Source organism: Oncorhynchus gorbuscha, unplaced genomic scaffold, assembly GCF_021184085.1.
Source record: "Oncorhynchus gorbuscha isolate QuinsamMale2020 ecotype Even-year unplaced genomic scaffold, OgorEven_v1.0 Un_scaffold_1872, whole genome shotgun sequence".
Taxonomy (NCBI): Eukaryota; Metazoa; Chordata; class Actinopteri; order Salmoniformes; family Salmonidae; genus Oncorhynchus; species Oncorhynchus gorbuscha.
In genome coordinates this window covers 45,001-59,620 of record NW_025746529.1, presented here as the reverse complement: position 1 = coordinate 59,620, position 14,620 = coordinate 45,001, and the positions used below count along the sequence as shown (strand labels likewise).

The following is a 14,620-nucleotide window of genomic DNA, read 5'->3' as shown; positions in this document are numbered from 1 at the left end:
ATGCAGTTAGATCCCTTTAACACACTGGTACTGATTCATGTCCAGACCAGACCTTAAGACCTACCATTCTCATCCAACATCTGAACACTGGCCCCCCTGGACAGCAGGTCCTGGACAGCCTGTTTCAGGCCGCTACGAGCTGCTAGGTGGAGTGGCCTGGGAGGGACAAACCAATCAGAAGGTTTGTAGTGGTGAGGGGCTAGACATTTCCACCCCAGAATAAATCAAGGTTGCTAGCGGACATAATATTTGGTTCTCGGTTCCAAGACTAACCATGGGCTATCTCTGACAAACACTTACGTCTGCAGTGCTGCGTTTGTGGCACCTATGAGAACAGTATCCTTTAGCCTCTCCAGGATGAACAGAACACAATCCTCCTTTCCCTGAAGGGGGGTGAAGCCAAATTAATATATTATGCACTTGTAAATATAAACTCAGCAAAAAAATGGCCCTCTTTCAGGACCCTGTCTTTCAAAGATACATTTTTTGAAACTCAAAATAACTTCACAGATCTTCATTGTAAAGGGTTTAAACACGGTTTCCCATGCTTGTTCAAAGAGCAATAAACAATTAATGAACATGAACCTGTGGAACAGTCGTTAAGACACTAACAGCTTACAGATGGTAGGCAATTAAGGTCACAGTTATGAAAACTTAGGACTCTGAAAGATGCCTAGGGTCCCTGCTCATCTGCGTGAACGTGCCTTAGGCATGCTGCAAGGAGGCATGAAGACTGCACATGTGGCCAGGGCAATAAATTGCAATGTCTGTACTGAGACACCTCAGACAGCGCTACAGAACAGACAGCTGATCGTCCTCGCAGTGTCCAGACCACGTGTAACAACACCTGCACAGGATCGGTACATCCAAACATCACAACAGCAACTGCCCGAGTTACACCAGGAACGGACAATCCCTCCATCATTAATCAGACTGTTCGCAATAGGCTAGAGAGGCTGGACTAAGGGCTTGTAGGCCTGTTGTAAGGCAGGTCCTCACCAGACATCACCGGAGACAACGTCACCTTTGGGCACAAACCCACCGTTGCTGGACCAGACAGGACTGGCAAAAAGTGCTCTTCACTAACGAGTCACAGTTTTGTCTCACCAGGGGTGATGGTCGGATTCGCGTTTATCATCGAAGGAATGAGCGTTACACCGAGGCCTCCGTCATGTTCCGTCATGTTCATCATTGGACTGAGCTTGTTGTCATTGCAGGCAATCTCAACGCTGTGCGTTATAGGGAAGACATCCTCCTCCCTTATGTGGTACCCTTCAGGCAGGCTCATCCTGACATGACCCTCCAGCATGACAATGCCACCAGCCATACTGCTCGTTCTGTGCGGGATTTCTTGCATTACAGGAATGTCAGTGTACTGCCATGGCCAGCGAAGAGCCCGGATCTCAATCCCATTGAGCACATCTGGAACCTGTTGGATCGGAGGGTGAGGGCTAGGGCCATTCCCCCCAGAAATATCCAGGAACTTGCAGGTGCCTTGGTGGAAGAGTGGGGTAACGTCTCACAGCAAGAACTGGCAAATCTGGTGCAGTTAAAGCTAAAGCTAACTCTCTCTCCTCTGCTCTCATCCTTCTAGACCTATCGGCTGCCTTCGATACTGTGAACCATCAGATCCTCCTCTCCACCCTCTCCGAGTTGGGCATCTCCGGCGCGGCCCACGCTTGGATTGCGTCCTACCTGACAGGTCGCTCCTACCAGGTGGCGTGGCGAGAATCTGTCTCCTCACCACGCGCTCTCACCACTGGTGTCCCCCAGGGCTCTGTTCTAGGCCCTCTCCTATTCTCGCTATACACCAAGTCACTTGGCTCTGTCATAACCTCACATGGTCTCTCCTATCATTGCTATGCAGACGACACACAATTAATCTTCTCCTTTCCCCCTTCTGATGACCAGGTGGCGAATCGCATCTCTGCATGTCTGGCAGACATATCAGTGTGGATGACGGATCACCACCTCAAGCTGAACTTCGGCAAGACGGAGCTGCTCTTCCTCCCGGGGAAGGACTGCCCGTTCCATGATCTCGCCATCACGGTTGACAACTCCATTGTGTCCTCCTCCCAGAGCGCTAAGAACCTTGGCGTGATCCTGGACAACAAACTGTCGTTCTCAACTAACATCAAGGCGGTGGCCCGTTCCTGTAGATTCATGCTCTACAACATCCGCAGAGTACGACCCTGCCTCACACAGGAAGCGGCGCAGGTCCTAATCCAGGCACTTGTCATCTCCCGTCTGGATTACTGCAACTCGCTGTTGGCTGGGCTCCCTGCCTGTGCCATTAAACCCCTACAACTCATCCAGAACGCCGCAGCCCGTCTAGTGTTCAACCTTCCCAAGTTCTCTCACGTCACCCCGCTCCTCCGCTCTCTCCACTGGCTTCCAGTTGAAGCTCGCATCCGCTACAAGACCATGGTGCTTGCCTACGGAGCTGTGAGGGGAACGGCACCTCAGTACCTCCAGGCTCTGATCAGGCCCTACACCCAAATAAGGGCACTGCGTTCATCCACCTCTGGCCTGCTCGCCTCCCTACCACTGAGGAAGTACAGTTCCCGCTCAGCTCAGTCAAAACTGTTCGCTGCTCTGGCTCCCCAATGGTGGAACAAACTCCCTCACGACGCCAGGACAGCGGAGTCAATCACCACCTTCCGGAGACACCTGAAACCCCACCTCTTTAAGGAATACCTAGGATAGGATAAAGTAATCCTTCTCACCCCCTCCCCCCTTAAAATATTTAGATGCACTATTGTAAAGTGGTTGTTCCACTGGATGTCATAAGGTGAATGCACCAATTTGTAAGTCGCTCTGGATAAGAGCGTCTGCTAAATGACTTAAATGTAAATGTAAATGTGAGATGCACTGCAGTACTTAATGCAGCTGGTGGCCACATCAGATACGGACTGTTACTTTTGATTTTGACCCCCCCTTTGTTCAGGGACACATTATTCCATTTCTGTTAGTCACATGTCTGTGAAACTTGTTCAGTTTATGTCTCAGTTGTTGAATCGTATGTTCCTACAAATATTTACACATGTTAAGTTTGCTGAAAATAAACGCAGTTGAGAGTGAGTTTCTTTTTTTTGCTGAGTTTAGTATTGGTATGTGATATATACAAATGTCATGTCAAAGAAATGGGGAGAGAAATCTCCCTAGAGGACACTCACGCTACTGCAGGCCAGGTGGAGGGCTGTGTTGCCATTCTGGTCGACCAAACCCAGGCTGGCGTTGGCACTGGTCAACAGCACCTCTACAGCCCCCACTCCTCCCTTCTCTGCAGCCATCATCAGCGCACTGCGCCCTGATTGATCCACAGCATCCACAGGTGCATCATGGGACAGAAGCAGCTGGACACAGTCCACATGACCAGAGAACGCTGCAGCATGGAGTGGAGTCCTGGGAGAGAAAGGGGAGGATGTGGGAGGAGAGGAAAGGAAAGCAGAAGGAGGAAGAGAATACAGAAGTTAGAGATTGAGGCTGTGTTAGATACAGCTCCATCTGATCCAGGGCAACTCCAATATGTATCTGAATCGGCTGTGTGACGAACAGTGGTGTAAAGTACTTAGGTCGTTTTTGGTGCATCTGTACTTTACTATTTATATTTTTTACAGTTTTTACTCCACTACATTCCTAAAGAAAATTAATTTACTTTTTACTCCTTGCATTTTCCCCTGACACACAAAAGTAATCGTTACATTTTGAATGCTTAACAGGACAGTAAAATGGTCTAATTCACACACTTATCAAGAGAACATCCCTGGTTATCCTTACTTCCCCTGATCTGGCAGACTCACTAAACACACATGCTTCATTAGTAAATTATGTCTGAGTGTTGGAGCGTGCCCCTGGCAATCTGTGAATAAAAAATAAAATGATGCGGTCTGGTTTGCTTAATATAAGGACTTTTGATACTTAAGTATATTTAAAACCAAATACTTTTAGACTTTTCCTCAAGCAGAATTTTAATGGGTGACTCACTTTTCTGTTAAGGTATCTATCTTTACTTTTACTCCAGTATGACAATCGGGTACTTTTCCACCACAGGTGACGACCTACCTATCTTTAGTATCCTTACAGCTGGCGATGTCTGATCCCATGGCCTCCAGCAGTAGTGCGGCACAGGATTCATGATCATTCAGCCTGGGAAGCGAAACACAGAATGGAAACACCGTTGTCCATGAGGCAAAACACAGTCAATACTGACATCTATGGGCAATACTGTGCAATTTGTACATGTATGTGAAGACTTACACAGCACAGTGCAGGGGAGTGAAGGGGTTCCCATCGATACAGCGACAACCTTTCTGCTCCAGCAGTACCTCCACACAGCCCTCATGACCTGGACACACACACACACACACACACACACACACACACGCACACGCACACGCACACGCACACGCACACACACACACACACACACACACACACACACACACACACACACACACACACACACAAGTATTAGAACATGCCAACATAAAAGGTATTTCACATAAAAGATACACGTAGAGACAAAATCCTCAGGCACACTGATTGGAGATTCAGAATAAAAATGAATGGTTTGAGGCAGGCCTGCAGGAGGTAGGTCTAGTGACTGACCATAGTAGCAGGCCCAACGCAGGGGGGGTGGTCTAGTGACTGACCATAGTAGCAGGCCCAGTGTAGTAGGTAGGTCTAGTGACTGACCATAGTAGCAGGCGCAGTGTAGTAGGTAGGTCTAGTGACTGACCATAGTAGCAGGCCCAGTGTAGTAGGTAGGTCTAGTGACTGACCATAGTAGCAGGCCCAGTGTAGTAGGTAGGTCTAGTGACTGACCATAGTAGCAGGCCCAGTGTAGTAGGTAGGTCTAGTGACTGACCATAGTAGCAGGCCCAGTGTAGTAGGTAGGTCTAGTGACTGACCATAGTAGCAGGCCCAGTGTAGTAGGTAGGTCTAGTGACTGACCATAGTAGCAGGCCCAGTGTAGTAGGTAGGTCTAGTGACTGACCATAGTAGCAGGCCCAGCGCAGGGGGGGTGGTCTAGTGACTGACCATAGTAGCAGGCCCAGTGTAGTAGGTAGGTCTAGTGACTGACCATAGTAGCAGGCCCAGCGCAGGGGGGGTGGTCTAGTGACTGACCATAGTAGCAGGCCCAGTGTAGTAGGTAGGTCTAGTGACTGACCATAGTAGCAGGCCCAGTGTAGTAGGTAGGTCTAGTGACTGACCATAGTAGCAGGCCCAGTGCGGGGGGATGGTCTAGTGACTGACCATAGTAGCAGGCCCAGTGCGGGGGGGTGGTGTAGTGACTGACCATAGTAGCAGGCCCAGCGCAGGGGGTGGTCTAGTGACTGACCATAGTAGCAGGCCCAGTGCGGGGGTGGTGTAGTGACTGACCATAGTAGCAGGCCCAGCGCAGGGGGTGGTCTAGTGACTGACCATAGTAGTAAGCCCAGCGCAGGGGGTTGGTCTAGTGACTGACCATAGTAGCAGGCCCAGTGCAGGGGGGTGGTCTAGTGACTGACCATAGTAGCAGGCCCAGTGTAGTAGGTAGGTCTAGTGACTGACCATAGTAGCAGGCCCAGTGTAGTAGGTAGGTCTAGTGACTGACCATAGTAGCAGGCCCAGTGCGGGGGGGGTGGTGTAGTGACTGACCATAGTAGCAGGCCCAGCGCAGGGGGGGGTGGTCTAGTGACTGACCATAGTAGTAAGCCCAGCGTAGGGGGGTTGTTCTAGTGACTGACCATAGTAGCAGGCCCAGTGTAGTAGGTAGGTCTAGTGACTGACCATAGTAGCAGGCCCAGTGCAGAGGGGTGGTCTAGTGACTGACCATAGTAGCAGGCCCAGTGTAGTAGGTAGGTCTAGTGACTGACCATAGTAGCAGGCCCAGTGCAGGGGGGTGTACCCCTGGTGGTCTCGGAGGCGGGGCGTGGGCGGTTCAGAAAAAGCGATACTCAGCAGCTCAGCGAGCCAGGATGCGTGGCCCCTCGCTGCAGCCAGATGGAGGGCTGTTCGGCCCCTGGAGTCCCCCAGCAACACAGAGGCCTCCTGCTCCAACAGACACTGGACACACTCCTCCTGACCACACAGCAGCTGGGAGAGGAAGAAAGAGAGGAGAAAATGGGTACGAGACAGAGATCACCTTTAAACTTTTAGACTTGACAAAGAGATCATGTAGAAGCTACCCAGAATTCAGTACAATCACACACACAGCCATACACATACACACACTCACCCCAAGGTGCAGGGCAGTCAGGCCATGGCTGTCTGCTGTGTCTACAGCAGCCTCTCTCTCCAGCAGCAGAGACACAGAGTCCACATGTCCCCCTGCCACCGCCAGCATCAGAGGAGTCCTGACAGGGACAGAGGGGACAGTCAGAGTAGGACAAATGGATCGGTAGACACACACAATCCCAAATCAAAGCCCATGTACTAGTATTGTAGGTTCGGTGGAATTTATCATATTACTTCCATCCATCCAATCAGATCTGAAAGGATTAGATGAGTGTAAGCAATACAGCCCAAATTTTACCTCGCTTATCAGGAGAGAAAGTTGAGCGCAAGATATTACCATATAATGTATACCTATCCAGTCCCTTTATAACTAAATAAAAATATAAAAACGCAACATGCAACAATTTCTAAGATTTTACTGAGTTACAGTTCACATGAGGAAATCAGTCAATTGAAATGATTTAATTAGGCCCAAATCTATGGATTTCACAACTGGGAATACAGATATGCATCTGTTGGTCACAGATACCATTAAAAAAAGGTAAGGCGTGGATCAGAAAACAAGTCAGTATCTGGTGTAACCACCATTTGCCTCATGCAGCACGACATCTTCGCATAGAGTTCATTGGGCTGTTTATTGTGGCTTGTGGAATGTTGTCCCATTCCTCTTCAATGGCTATGCGAAGTTGCTAGATGTTGGCGGGAACTGGAACACGCTGTTGCACACGTCGATCCAGGGCATCCCAAACATGCTCAATGGGTGACACGAATGGTGAGTATGCTGTTCATTCAAGAACTGGGACATTTTCAGCTTCCAAGAATTGTGTACAGATCCTTGTGACATGGGGCCATGCATTGTCATGCTGAAACATGAAGTGATGGCGGAGGATTAATGCCACGACATTAGAATCTCATCACGGTTTCTCTGTGCATTCAAATTGCCATTGATAAAATGCAATTGTGTTCATTGTCCGTAGCTTATTCCTGCCCATACCATAACCCCACTGCCACCATGGGGCACTCTGTTCACAACGTTGACATCAGCAAGCCGCTTGCCCACACGATGCCGTACACGCTGTCATCTGCCCTGTACAGTTGAAATTGGGATTCATCCGTGAAGAGCAGACTTCTCCAGTGTGGCAGTGGACATCGAAGACCCTGGTGAGGACAACGAGCACGCAGATGAGCTTTCCTGAGACGTTTCTGACTGGTTGTGCAAACCCAGTCTCATCAGCTGTCCCAGTGGCTGGTCTCAAACGATCCCGCAGGTGAAGAAGCCGGATCTGGCGGTCCTGTCCTGGGCTGGCGTGGTTACATGTGGTTGGATGTACTGACAAATTCTCTAAAACGAAGTTGGATGCAGCTTATGGCAGATAAATTAACATTAAATTATCTGGCAATAGTTCTGGTGGACATTCTTGCAGTCAGCGTGTCAATTGCACGCTACCTCAAAACATGAGACATCTGTGGCCTTGTGTTGTATGACAAAACAGCACATTTTAGAATGTCCTTTTATTGTCCCCAGCACAAGGTGCACTTGTGTAATAATAATGCTGTCTAATCAGCTTCTTGATATGCCACATCTGTGAATAACAGGTGTGGCAAAGGAAAAATGCTCACTAACAATGATGTAAACCAATTTGTGTACAAAATTTGAGAGAAATAAGCTTTGTGTGTATGGAACATTTCTGGGATGTTTAATTTCAGCTGATGAAACATGGGACCAACACTTCAGAAGTAGTGTTTATATTTTTGTTCAGTGTACATGAATGGTCAACATGTTTCTAAAACCAATCCAATAGATGTACAATAGATGGATAGAAGAATGGATTGGTCAACTCACTGTCCCCGAGAGTCTGCAGCATCCACCAGGTCTGCACTGTCTTGGTCATCCAGCAGGAGGCGTACACACGAGGTATGGCCATTCATCACTAAGGATAGAGAGGAGGGAGAGAGAGAGCGAGAGAGAGAGAGAGAGAGAGAGAAAGTCAGACAGAGGAAACTGAGTACAGATCTAGTGCACACGGACCTGTGGAAGCTGCTGAGGGGAGAACGGCTCATAATAATATCCAGAATGGAGAAAATGGAATGGCACATGGAAACTATATGTCTGCTGTATTTGATACCATTCCACTCCAGCTCCAGTCATTACCACATGCCCATCCTCCCAAATGTAGGTGCCACCAACCTCCTGTGACAGGACCACAAAAAAAAGGAGTATTTCAAATTCTGACAAACACGCACACACTGGTCTCCATTACCTGCTAGGTGTACAGGGGTGCGTCCCCTGTTGGTATCTGTGGTGCGTGGCGAAGCCCCCTGGCTGAGGAGGGTGTGGACACAGTCCGTGTGGCCCCTGAGGGCTGCTAGGGCCAGAGGAGTACGACCAGCCTCGTCCCCCTGGTCCACTTCCCTCTCCCCCTGCAGCAACACCTCCAGAGCCTGGGCATGGCCGTGGTACGCCTGGAGGATGGAGAGACACAGACAGATTACACACATGCCAGCTGTTGGCTTTCAAAGACACAGTCCTTGCAATGTATACTCTGTGGTACTGTATGTATGGCTGTATGTAGGTGATAACGCCAGTTATCCATTGACCAAATAACTAGTCTTTCTCCTGCTCAGGTCAAACGATCAGGGAGAAAACCCTCTTCACCCCCTTTATAATGCATGGCTAGAGTGGATATGTGATAATGTATGCCTGCGTATGATAATGACTCACAGCGAGGTGCAGGGGGCTCCTGGCACACAGAGATTCTGGGTGCTCCTGGTGACTCTCGTCTCGGTCCAACAGCTGAAACCACAACCACAGACTACACAGTTCACATCAAAACAAATCATTTCAATTCCCTAAGTGGTATTTGTGAGCTGTGTGTATTGGCGATATCTTGTGAAACTGTAGTTGAAGCTCTATACACAGATTCCATTAAATAGCGGATGGGGCAAATGACAAGAGCCATCTGTGAGTGAGTGTGTGTGTGTGCTCACCAGCTCTAGACAGTGTCTGTGGCCATAGGCTGCAGCATAGTGGACAGGACTATAGCCCTGCTTGTCTTTCAGAGAGGCAGTAGCACCACTTTGCAACAGGAACTCCAGACATCTAGTAGAAAAAGAGAGGGAGAGAGAGAGAGAGAGAGAGAGAGAGAGAGAGAGAGAGAGAGAGAGAGAGAGAGAGAGGGAGAGAGGGAGAGAGAGAGAGAGAGAGAGAGAGAGAGAGAGAGAGAGAGAGAGAGAGAGAGAGAGAGAGAGAGAGGGAGAGAGAGGGAGAGAGAGGGAGAGAGTCAGACATGTTCAACCGACACATGCAAAAGCTATTCAAACAAGCTGAGAGACAATGACAGAAGGTATTGTCTGTCTGAACTGGTCTGTGTACACAGAGTAGAGAAAGAGAGAGATACGGTCGTTCTCAAATACAGATAGAATAATACTCGTAGAAATAAAATAGTGTACTCACAGTGCAGCCTCCTTCTCCTTCTCTGCCTGCACCCCTTCGCTCTCTGGCTCCAGAGCCTGACGTCGCCTTCACAAGACAGACACAGCAGAAAAATATTAAGACATTCTCCATATACCATTTTTTCTGACAATAGCTTATGCAAAAATAAAACCTATGGGAAAAGTGGGGTTTAGATGGACCCTCCATCTAGAATTCAGGGTTCGTATTCAGGGTCATCAGGCGTTTACAGCTGTGCTAAATGTCCTGGTATTAAGACTACTCAGGGGTGTGAACACTGGACAAGACTATGCAGCAGACTTGGGATGGACATTTGAAATGACTTCACTATTCAAATAATATTATAACATTTCTTTGGCTCTCCAGATAGGTTTTTGACTGGTATCCTCTGGTAGCTTTCAGCTAACAGTCAGCAACAGTGACAGAGATGTCTGATGTCCACTGTGATAGAGTCCGTTTCAAAAACGTTCTGCATTGATCTGTGTCAGGTACTGTGAAATCTCCGTTAGATGTGTGCCTGTTATCACTGGGCTATTTGAAGACAATACAATAGGCTACCGTTGTCAGGGCTGGCTGGAGGGTGAAATGCACTGGATGCCTTTTCATCTAAAGCGCAACAGGAGAGAAAATTAACTTGAAAATAAAACAATTACTTTGTGCGTCCTCAGAACTGTAGGCTGTTGACAGTGCTAACTATAAAAATGTATAATCACACGCGATCGAATACTAACGCCCATTCAGATATTCTAATAACTGTGCCCATCCCGAGTACGTACAGACACCTAGTTAGTTCATAGTGAGTCATCTTTAACGAATCCCTCCTCATTGGTCTTTCAAGCATCCACGTGGGTTTGTATCTTCCTGATAACCAATGAGGGGACTTTCAGCGCATCGAGCCTCTCAATTAGAACCATGTTCTAATTAGCACTTGGCTACGCAGACACTCGTTCACATGAGCGAGCGGTGTGGGTGAAATGATTGAATAACAAGTGCATGTTTATTTTGCAAAGCTCGTGCACGCATCATGGCAGGTGAGGTGTGCATGTAAGGCAAATGTTCACTTAGTCATGCATTGCTGTAAATGGGAGACTAAGTGGGAATTTAACTCTAATGCAGAAGTTAGGATTCGTCACTAAGTCTGGTCAGGGAGCTTCACCTTCTGTCCAGGTCGGAGGCAGCTGCGTAGTGCAGGGCAGAGCGCCCCCACTGGTCAGTGGCATTAATGCAGGTCCCACACGACACCAGGGTCTCCAGGCACTGATAGTGACGACTGGCAGCCGCATAGTGGAGAGGGGTCCTGGAGAGAGAGACACACACAGAGAGATGGCCAGACACACACAGAGACATGGCCAGACACACACAGAGAGATGGACAGACACACACAGAGATGGCCAGACACACACAGAGAGATGGCCAGACACACACAGAGAGATGGCCAGACACACACAGAGAGATGGCCAGACACACACAGAGAGATGGCCAGACACACACAGAAGGACAGCGTAAATGTCTGCACATTGATTTGAGTCACACTTTAGAGATCTAAAAAGGTTGAAGAGAGTTAACTAAAGTGTTGAGTCAGAGGACTGAGGAAATGGCTGTGACCACACAAACACACCTACACAGGAACTGGAGAGAGGAACTGACAGAAAAAGACCACAAACGGATGTAGCCCCCACTCTAAGCTCCGTTCTCTTTCTCCAAGATCTCCTTTCAGCAGGGTCTTCAGCTCAGTAAGAACCAGCTTTCAACAACTGTCGTCCATACACACCAATTCACTGTCCCCACTATAAGGCCCTACCTCAGACCTCCCCCACCCTTCTACCTGCCCTCTAAGAGAACCCACCTGCCACACTTGTCCCTCCGGTTGTGGTCCCCACCGCTGCTCAGAAGCAACTTCACACACTCCACATTACTGCAGAACGAAACAGAGGGAGAGGAAGAGGAGAAGACATTTTAGAATCATGACAAATTCTGTTTTGAAGAGTACAGTGACATGAAGCAAAATGTACAGACACAAACACCCGATGAAGCCCTTCTGACAGAAATGTTGAAATAATGTACAGGAGCATACACAATAGTGTGCAGGTATTTATCTTACTCAGACACACACACACTCACCCCCCGGCGGCGGCAGCATGTAGACAGGTCCTCCCCAGTGCGTCTGGGGTGTGGATCTGGAAGCCTGCAGACAGAGCCGAGGACGAGGGGTCGTTACTGAGGGGACACATTATGCTATACCTCCTTCCTACAGGGGGTGATGTACACAGAGAGAGAGGCAACATACAGCCACATAGCAGGGAAAACAGACAGAGGAAGAAAGTGGGAGAGAAACAAAGGACAGGGAGGTGGAGAAAGAGACGGCTGTTAACGCAGGAAAACACACAGGATTACAAGGTGAGGTAAGGTGAGAGACAGGCAGGCTAGAAAACACACATGCTGAGATAGTCTAATACTCTTACTTCTACACGTACTTATACTCTGGAAGCACACAAAACAGAAAAAGAGAGAAATACTGTAGGCAGGGGAAGCATGCTATAAGTTAAGGAGTGTTCGTGCAGAGTTATATTTGCATCCACATCACGCTGTCACACTTTGGTTCTGCCTAGAATCTGAGTTATGCTGGGTCAAACCATTCTAGTCAATTAAGGGAGAGGGGGGTTAACAGCTATGGATACTGAAGGCTATGAATATTGCCCTTAAACCACCCCTCTAACCCTGAGGTTCAAGCCAGCTGTCTCCTCAGCACAAATAAAACTGTGCAGCTGCACAGAGTGCTCCAGCTCATGTAAATCACTCAACATCAAAGGCCTTCCTTTGTTGTTTTCCTACAGTAGAGGCCTCAGAGCCCTCACAGAGCTCAATTTCCTCCTACCGTATGTGTCTGACCCCACAGTCAAATGAAACTGCACAGCTCCTTTCAAACAGAGCCTGAGACTTGCAGACTGGAGCCAAAATTGTCTCTAGATAGAGGTTTGCCAGTGTGTATCAAACAATCAGGTCTCTTATTTGAAGAGGAGCACTGGCTTAGCCAAATTCTTGTCTGCAAGGAGAGAAACCGCTAGAAATGCCTGATCAGACCATCTCTGTATGCTGGCCCAATGCTTGATCAGACCATCTCTGTATGCTGGCCCAATGATTGATCAGATCATCTCTGTATGCTGGCCCAATGCCTGATGAGATCATCTCTGTATGCTGGCCCAATGCTTGATCAGATCATCTCTGAATGCTGGCACAATGCTTGATCAGATCATCTCTGTATGCTGGCCCAATGCCTGATCAGATCATCTCTGTATGCTGGCCCAATGCCTGATCAGATCATCTCTGTATGCTGGCCCAATGCCTGATCAGATCATCTCTGTATGCTGGCCCAATGCCTGATCAGACCATCTCTGTATGCTGGCCCAATGATTGATCAGATCATCTCTGTATGCTGGCCCAATGCCTGATCAGACCATCTCTGTATGCTGGCCCAATGCCTGATCAGATCATCTCTGTATGCTGGCCCAATGCCTGATCAGCCATCTCTGTATGCTGGCCCAATGCCTGATCAGATCATCTCTGTATGCTGGCCCAATGCCTGATCAGCCATCTCTGTATGCTGGCCCAATGCCTGATCAGACCATCTCTGTATGCTGGCCCAATGCCTGCCTGTGTTTGTATGCCCATTGTCTTGTATTGCTGTTAGAGGAACAATGTGACTTCAATCTGACCCAGGCTGAATAGTTCCCCCTGTAGAGGAATTCAGGACTGGAAAGCAGCAATAAGACATTCCTGTTCTTCGTTCAAGGAAGAGGGTAAAACAGGGTACACACAGCCAATGGCTTTGTGCTGGTGCTGGTAGGTTACCTGAGGAGAGCAGCTTCCGGCAGCAGTCTGAGTGGGCGTTCATAGCAGCCAGGTGCAGAGGGAACATACCATGGACTCCTCGTCTGCAGAGAGACAGAGACAGAGGCAGAGAGAGAGAGAGAGAGAGCCAGAGAGAGCGAGCGAGCCAGAGAGAGCGAGCCAGAGAAAGCGAGCCAGAGAGAGCGAACCAGAGAGAGAGAGCGAACCAGAGAGAGAGAGCGAACCAGAGAGCGAGAGCGAACCAGAGAGCGAGAGCGAACCAGAGAGCGAGAGCGAACCAGAGAGAGAGAGCGAACCAGAGACAGAGAGCGAGCCAGAGAGAGAGAGCGAGCCAGAGAGAGAGCGAGCCAGAGAGAGAGCGAGCCAGAGTGAGAGCCAGAGAGAGAGCCAGAGTGAGAGCCAGAGAGAGCAAGCCAGAGAGAGAGCGAGCCAGAGAGAGAGCGAGCGAGCCAGAGAGAGAGAGCGAGCGAGCCAGAGAGAGAGGGAGCGAGCCAGAGAGAGGGAGCGAGTGAGCCAGAGAGAGAGCGAGCGAGCCAGAGAGAGAGCGAGCGAGCCAGAGAGAGAGCGAGCGAGCCAGAGAGAGAGCGAGCGAGCCAGAGAGAGAGAGCGAGAGCGAGCCAGAGAGAGCGAGACAGAGAGAGCAAGAGAGCGAGACAGAGAGCGAGGTGAGGTCTTTACTATACATACATGCTGTAGTGCTATATTAAATACACCAAAACAAGTGAAGGAAAAGGGATCCAAGTATCCATTCCACACACACCTTGTGCAGTCGGCTCCACTGGTGATGAGTGTGTTAATGAGGAGCTCGTGACCATAGCGAGCAGCGATGTGAAGAGGAGTGTTTCCATCCTTGTCCACACTGTCAATCTCCCCACCTACAGTACAGACAGCACAGTTTGGTTAATAAGGATACTTATAATAATACTACTGAAGTCACACACACACACACACACACACACACACACACACACACACACACACACACACACACACACACACACACACACACACACACACACACACACACACACACACACACACACACACACACACGTCTTACCATTCTGGATGAGTGTCTGGGAGCGAGTGAAGCGGCCG

General features: G+C 49.0%; 1 protein-coding gene across 3 annotated transcripts in view; it reads right to left on the bottom strand.

Moving 5' to 3' along the window:
- The window catches only part of LOC124024481 (serine/threonine-protein phosphatase 6 regulatory ankyrin repeat subunit B-like), a 32,050-nt gene that overhangs the window by 2,320 nt on the left and 15,110 nt on the right, over window positions 1-14,620 (bottom strand). For 2 of the 3 annotated variants that reach the window (XM_046338381.1, XM_046338383.1), the window contains exons 9-26: window positions 14,583-14,620; window positions 14,283-14,397; window positions 13,523-13,605; window positions 11,795-11,921; window positions 11,520-11,588; window positions 10,830-10,970; window positions 9,677-9,742; window positions 9,211-9,322; window positions 8,945-9,016; window positions 8,484-8,685; window positions 8,066-8,153; window positions 6,224-6,341; window positions 5,862-6,081; window positions 4,261-4,348; window positions 4,066-4,149; window positions 3,177-3,405; window positions 301-383; window positions 65-156 (exon numbers count right to left, since the gene is read on the bottom strand). The exon at window positions 14,583-14,620 is cut by the window's right edge and continues 41 nt beyond it. In XM_046338381.1, the coding sequence (XP_046194337.1) occupies window positions 65-156; window positions 301-383; window positions 3,177-3,405; window positions 4,066-4,149; window positions 4,261-4,348; window positions 5,862-6,081; window positions 6,224-6,341; window positions 8,066-8,153; window positions 8,484-8,685; window positions 8,945-9,016; window positions 9,211-9,322; window positions 9,677-9,742; window positions 10,830-10,970; window positions 11,520-11,588; window positions 11,795-11,921; window positions 13,523-13,605; window positions 14,283-14,397; window positions 14,583-14,620 (2,027 nt within the window). The remainder of the gene's footprint in view (window positions 1-64; window positions 157-300; window positions 384-3,176; window positions 3,406-4,065; window positions 4,150-4,260; window positions 4,349-5,861; window positions 6,082-6,223; window positions 6,342-8,065; window positions 8,154-8,483; window positions 8,686-8,944; window positions 9,017-9,210; window positions 9,323-9,676; window positions 9,743-10,829; window positions 10,971-11,519; window positions 11,589-11,794; window positions 11,922-13,522; window positions 13,606-14,282; window positions 14,398-14,582) is intronic. The other variant, XM_046338382.1, reaches the window with a different exon arrangement.